The following is a 7,679-nucleotide window of genomic DNA, read 5'->3' on the forward strand; positions in this document are numbered from 1 at the left end:
AATTCCTTAAACTTTTCAAATACTTGATCCTTTGACTTTAAGGTATAAACCCACACCTTCCTGGAATGATCATCGATGAATGTAACAAAGTAGGAACATCCACCAAGTGTCCTAGTCTTCATAGGCCCACAAACATCCGAATGAACTAGATCAAGTATGTTCTCCATTCGAAAAGGAGAATGACTCTTAAACGCAACTCTGGTCTGTTTCCCTGCCAAACAGTGAGAACACTTACTCAAATCAATACCACTAACACCCGACAACACATTCTTCTTGAACAAGATAGACATCCCCTTTTCACTCATGTGGCCAAGTCTTTTATGCCACAACTCATTAGAATCAACATTGTCCACTGCGTTAACAATGTTCTGGATGATCTTCGGACGCGTGATGTATAATCTTGAGTCTTTCTTGCCTCTTCCCACTATCATAGAACCAAGAGTTAGTTTCCAAATACCATTACCAAAACCGTTATAATAACCATCATCATCAAGAATGCCTGTTGAAATAACATTAAGTCTCATATCCGGAACATGTTTTACATTATGCAAAACTAACTCCATTCCCGTGTCAAATTTCAAACAAACATCTCCAATACCAACGATCTTTGATAACCCGGCATTACCCATCCTAGCAAATCCATAGTCACCTGGAGTGTAAGATGAGAAGTGATCTCTACAAATTGCAACATGACATGTAGCACCACTATCAACAATCCAACTCGTGTCATCATGAGTAAGATTGATCATATCATAATCAATACAAACAAAGAACTCATCTGTGATAGCGTTAACTTCAACCTTATCATCATCACCACCATCACTTTTCTTTTGTTTATTCTTGTCATATGCTTTTTTCTTCTCGTTCTTTAACTTTGGACAATACCACTTTGTGTGCCCCTTTTCATGACAATTATAACACTCAACATTAGCAAATTTACCTTTGCGTGAGCTGCTACGATGATTGCCTCTTTTACCCTGACCTCTACTATGACTTCTCCCCCGCGTTTCTGTGACCAAGATATGTGACTGTGAAGAGGAACCTTGTGACTTTCTTCTCATCTCTTCATTCAAAATACTACCCTTAGCCAATTCCATGGTGATAGTACCATTCGGTGCAGAGTTGGACAAAGATGTCCTAAAAGTCTCCCAAGAGTCCGGTAATGTACCAAGTAACCAGAGACCCTGAATCTCATCCTCAAACTTGATACCCATACCTGCAAGCTGATTTATAATACCCTGATATGCATTTAGGTGATCTGTAATAGGAGTCCCATCATGATACTTCAAAGCCATCATCTGCTTAATTAAGAACAACTTGTTATTCCCAGTCTTTCGTTCATATAACTGCTCAAGCTTTTTCCATAAGGCTTTAGCATCAGTCTCCCCAGTAATATGATTCACAACATTATCATCAACCCACTGCCGAATATACCCACATACTTGTCTATGCAAAATTTTCCATTGAGCATCAGATTTTTCCTCAGGTTTATCTTCAGTAAAAACAGGCAAATAATAATCTTTCACATAAAGAAGATCCTCCATTTTACCTTTCCAAACATGATAATTTGAACCATTTAAACTAATCATTTTACTTGTATTAGCTTCCATCTTTCACACAAGTCAAATCAAATAACCTAGCTCTGATACCAATTTGATGGGAAAATAATCACAACGGGCAATCTACAAAGCGGAAACAAACCCGTTTGACAAGCATTTCCCGACCCGTATGAACCCGTGAGGAAACTAACAAACAAGCTATATCAAAACCAACCTAAATCAGTCCCAATTTAGTACCAAATCAGCTAATAACAATAATCGAGCACACACAATACACACGAGAATTTTTACGTGGAAAACCTCTCAAAATCGAGAGTAAAAACCACGGGACTCGTAAGCCACTTAAATTCCACTATCATCAACAAAGAGAACAATACAATAGGTCTTCTCTAGATCATATAGAGGTATACAACATCATCATACTCTTGAACTACAACAATCAACAAGTATATGAACAACCTAAAAGACAAAAGAGGAATTATCTCACCCAAAAATCTGCTCTCTGTTCCAGCAGCAAGAACACGACCTACAGACCTTATTAGACGAATTCAACGGTTGAAAATGTTGGCACTGATGTCAGGAAGACACAGTCCAAAAATTGTGAAGATTCAACGGTCAGATCTCCGGGGATCGAAGGTTTTCTGGCCTGCTGTCACTGTAGACGGGAATTGGGGTTTTGACTCTTTTTTTTTTATCTCTCTTGCACTCTTGAAAAAAATAAGAAAGTAGCTGCACTTGTTTCAAATTAAAGATGCCCTCTAATGGTTGACCAAGTCAAACAACCAATTGGGCCTAATTTGTTGGGCTTGGGCTAACCACATAATTGGAAACCAAATAAAAAACCCAACATAAATATAAGCTTAATGGGGAAATTGAAAGGTATAAATCTAGGCTTGTTGCTAAGGGGTTTAGTCAAAGGGAGGGTATTGACTTTGATGAACCTTTCTCTCCTATGATAAAAATAGTAACTTTTAGATGTCTTCTTAATTTGTATGTTCAGTTTGGTTGGTCTTGTTTTCAACTTGACATTAATAATGCATTCTTATATGGATATTTAACTAAAGATGTTTACATGACTATACTTGAAGGATATTATAAGGAAGATAATACAAACGTGTGTAAGTTGACTAAATCTCTCGATGGTCTTAAACAGGCTCCTAGAATGTGGAATCAAAAATTAACTTCTTCTCTTATTGAGTATGGCTTTAAACAGATTGTTAATGATTATTCTTTATATGTTTACTCTGTAATCAATGTCTTCATTGCTCTTTTTGTGTATGTTGATCACATTATTATTACTGGTAATAATGTTGTTAAAGTTAATAAAGTAAAGTTGTATTTAAATACCAAGTTTATGATAAAAGACCTGGGAGAATTAAAATATTTTTTGAGAATTGAAGTTGTTAGAACTAAATCTGGTTTATGTCTTTCGCAAAGAAACAATTATTTACACCTTTTTGAAGAATTTGGTATGAAAGGTTATAAACCTATGAATACTCCTTTAGAAGCTAATGTTGTTCTTGCTTCTGCTCCATGTGATAATGATCAGTTTATCTCTAATGTTGTTGATTTTCAAAAATTAATACGCAAACTGATTTATTTAACACATACGAGACCAGACATTTTTTACTCTGTTCAGACTTTAAGTCAACATATACATGCTCCTTTGGAATCACATGTTAAAGCTGCATTTACAGTTCTGAGATATTTAAAAGGCTCTACTGGATCTGGTATTTCTATCAACAAGTCTTCTGGTATGTTTTCTTTGTCTGCATATTCTTATGCTGATTGGGGTAAATGTCTTGTTAATAGAAGGTCGGTCTCTGGTTATTGTATTTACCTGTGTGATTCTTTGGTGTCTTGGAAAAGTAAAAAATAGCCTATTTTGTTCAGATCTTCTACAGAATCTGAATACAGGGCTCTAGCTGCAACCACATGTGAAATCATGTGGATTGTTAAACTATTAAAGGACCTGAATGTTTCTAATATTCTTCATGTTAAACTGTTTTGTGACAATAATTCTGCTCTCTTACTTGCAATAAATTCTGTTTTTTATGAAAGATCAAAGCATTTTTAGATTGATCTTCATATTGTTAGAGAAAAATGTATTTCTTGTTTAATTCAAACTCAGTTAATTGATTCAAAAGATCAAATTGCTTATATATTTACTAAAAGTTTACCTAAGGATCAACATAATTTCTTGACTAATAAACTAGGTGTTATGAATTGTTACAAGGATAAGATTGAGGGAGGGTATTGAAATATGTTCTAAATTGATCAATCTTTTCCTGGTCCTTATTAGTGGTTAAGCATTTTTCAGGTTTGGTGGTCAAAGTCTAAAAGCTGGAACCTTGGCGCAAAGGGTGCTAATCGGACTTAAAATTCATGACGGGCCTCGATGCAATTTTTGATAATTTATATATTTATTTTCTTCTTTTTATTTTAACTTTTCATTATTATTCAGTTATTATTCTCTCTCGATTGTTCATACGCTCTCTGGTTATGGTTTGGTTTTGATTCAGTTCAAGATTATTTTTGAACTATTGTTTGTGAGATCAATTGTAAGTGTTGAGTGATTTCTGGAGATCATCGTTTGGTGATTGTCTTTTTTTGTTTAACTTTTTTATCAATCAACATAGATTAGGGTTTCTGATTGTTGTGGTGGTGATTTATTCTCGTGCTTTGTGAGATTCGTTCATATTCAAATTTCCTCTTATATATGCTCATAAACAAATTAGAGTAAAACATTTTATAAAACTAATTCTAAAAAAGAAATTACACTTCATACCCGGTGGTTGTGGTGGTGGTGGTTGTGGTGGTGCCGGTGCTATTGACGGTGACGTTGACGGTGATGGTGATGGCGATGGTGACGGTGATGGTAATGGTGATGCTGACGGTAATGGTATTGGTGAAGGTAATGGTGCTCGACCAGCTACTAAGGTACTCTCCTTGAAAAACTGATACGTCTCGTACCTTAAACTACACCCAGCAAGAAAAGCAATGCATCCAATTTTTCCATGACACGCCGATTTACTCTCATTGTAAGCTTTATTTAAGCACTCATGGCAATCACGGTTTGCTATAGATGGAACACACTGCACAAGCCCAAATATTGTAGTGAGATTCGGCCCAGTCATGTTCCCACTAGCGAATTTCAAAGATCGATTGCCCTCAGCTGCACCAGAAATCAACACATCTATTAACTCGTGCACAGCCATGGTGAACCGACCCATATCTGTTGAATTTGTATCATTCCCTTCGTACAAATATATAGTGCCTGATCCCGTCTCGTTTGAATAGGTCAACATACACCTCTCATACACTATTATTGCAGACTTTTGATTTGGGCAAAATTTTGGCAACTTAACAATTGAATGATCCACACAACGCTGACACAAGTTCTTTTCCACGTCGCCTCTACAAAGGGCAATCGAGTAAAGATACTCGTAATCACTAACATCGATGATGAGGTTGAAGTAACCATATCCGTTGTTAGTAGGAAAGAGGAAGGAGGACAAGGTGTCTAGTCTTTGCTTATACAACTTGTTTCCAGAATAAGGAGTATCTTTAGAGCAGTTATATAAACAGAGTTGTGATTGAGCTAGGATTAAGTACGTGAAAACAAATGAGACACAGATAATTAGTTCTCCATAAAGAATCAACATTTACTTTATGGAATTCTGGAAGTTTCATGTTGAATAGTTGATGATTAATAATACTTTTCATACATTCAATTCGTGAATACTATACATAGACAATATATGGTGATTTATATATATATATATATATATATATATATATATATATATATATATATATATATATATATATATATATTGTTATAAGACATAAAAAGTGGCCGACAAATTTGTACATAAAGTCAAAAAGCAAATCCTATTTGATATCTCATGAATGAATTGTACAGTGGAATTTGAGTAGTATAAATAAGGATCGATGAATGTAAATCAAATATACCAAAAATTATAATATACTCTCTCCCTCTCTTTTATCTTCTAATAATCAATAGCCTACAGTCAAGAACCAGACCACTAAAGGTAGTTATACTGCTAAATTATAACATGTTATCAGCACGATTATCTCAACATTTATACTAAATATGGTTGGCCCTGCCACCTAACTAATATATGGTCGGTTATACCACCTAAATGATATATGGTCGACACTGTCGCCTAATTTACATTTATGTTATCTAACATTTATTTATGTATACTAACATTTACATTTATGTTATCTAACATTTATTTATGTATACTAACATTTACATTTATGTTATCTAACATTTATTTATGTATACTAACATTTACAGTTATGTTCACTAACATTTATATTTATGTTATATATGGTCGGTTATACCGCCTGAATTATATTTCTGTAATCTAACTCTTATTAACTTCACTAACATTTATCTTTATGTTATCTAACATTTATGATTACTTATGCAATTAATCATTATTTATTTCATGCATACTAATGTTTATTTTTATTTAAGCCTTCGGGGTCACACACATATACACCGAGACGTCAAATAAAATATATATATGATGTATATATATTACTCAAGTAACAAAATAGTAAATCGAAATTAATTCATTTACTATTCATTTGAATAGTAAATGAAACGAAATTAATTAATTTACTATTCACATGAAAGTGACATGATAGAAATTATTAATTATAAGTTACATAACATACCCCTAAAGTATTTGAAAAATACGATTTTTTAAATAGATAAGATTTTCAAAATCAACTTTGATCTCATATATATACTCCGTATCTTTTTGAAAGATTTTGTCTTTTGTTTTTTTTTTATTCTTTACGTATGATATAAAAAAAAATCTTGTCCTTTATATTACTCATACGCGTTTTGATATAGTGACTTTATTCGTTAACGTCAACTAACGACGTTACAACGGTCATATATACATAACGATTGTTAACGTCAACTGACGACGTTACAACAACTATATTTTTCAAATATAAATTAAACATCCCCGTTTTCACATTTTCACAAATCAATCTTCATTTTCTCAAATTACTACTCTCAAATTTTTTTTAAAAAAAGATGATTAACTCAAGGATGATTTTTCCTACTGTATTGGTCATAATAGCTATCATCCTTGTTGCTTGTACACCACTAGATGAACCTATATTTTATCCTTCCCTTATGATTTTATTATTTGTAATCATACCATTATTCCTTTGTTTGCTACTTATGAATCTAAACTAATTCTAATTTCATGTTGTTATTTGTCTATGAAAAAAAATTGATTATGATTATGATTTATGTTGTTCATCTTTCTGAAAATAGAAAATGTCAAACTTATCAAAGCTTGAGTTTGATGCCTTAGACGTATCGGGAACAAACTACACATCATGGGTTATGGACGTAGAAATAAATCTTGGATCATTGGGTATCTTAGAAACTTTAAAAGAAAACAATACTTGTTCCGATCAAGATAAATTAAAATCAATTGCTTTTATTCGCAAACATATTGATACCACCTTTGTAGCGACCCGACAAAATCGTCATTGACGGCGCCGCTAACTTAGGTCCCGTTACGTGGTCGTAGTCCCTATATGAGACTCGTTTGACCAAAATTATGTCGCGTCCTTTTGAAACGTATCATGCTTGCAAAGTTTAGTTTACAAAACCGTTCGACAACAATTTCAAGTTTGCAAAAGTATAAATTATAAATGAGATAACTTGCGACATAATTAGTTTAAAATCACGGTTGCTATAAATAGCGTAAGTATGTAAACGATATGTTTGAATCCAAAGGTGCTATCACTAGCGTATGTATGTATGTATGCTTGACCCCAAGCAAGAAATCAGAGTGTATGCATGTATGCTTAACTCCAAGCAAGTATGAGTGTACGCGGAAGCATGTATCAAATACCCAAGTATGAACCTGAGAAACATATAGAAAACTGTCAACGAAAAACGTTGGTGAAATCATAGGTGTTTTAGTAAACGTTGTATTTGAACCACAAGATTTAATATAAGATGATTATCAAAATCATTTGCTTTCCAAACGTTGTTATTTGTATCCCGGGCACCCAATTATCAAACTTAACTGTTTTGCACCCTTTGCGTAGTGT

At 33.6% G+C, this 7,679-nt stretch overlaps 1 protein-coding gene across 1 annotated transcript; it reads right to left on the reverse strand.

Moving 5' to 3' along the window:
• Positions 1-4,282: 4,282 nt before the first annotated feature.
• On the reverse strand, positions 4,283-5,224 carry LOC139864475 (putative cysteine-rich receptor-like protein kinase 9). The gene has a single exon (XM_071853060.1). The coding sequence runs from the start codon at positions 5,222-5,224 to the stop codon at positions 4,283-4,285; it is 942 nt and encodes a 313-aa protein (XP_071709161.1).
• Between the last annotated feature and the right edge of the window lie 2,455 nt (positions 5,225-7,679).

The sequence above is a fragment of the Rutidosis leptorrhynchoides genome, chromosome 8, assembly GCF_046630445.1.
Source record: "Rutidosis leptorrhynchoides isolate AG116_Rl617_1_P2 chromosome 8, CSIRO_AGI_Rlap_v1, whole genome shotgun sequence".
In the NCBI taxonomy this organism is placed as follows: domain Eukaryota; kingdom Viridiplantae; phylum Streptophyta; class Magnoliopsida; order Asterales; family Asteraceae; genus Rutidosis; species Rutidosis leptorrhynchoides.

Coding starts and splice junctions, on each gene's coding strand:
- LOC139864475 (XM_071853060.1), bottom strand. CDS start 5,224: ATGTTGATTCTTTATGGAGAACTAATTATCTGTGTCTCATTTGTTTTC.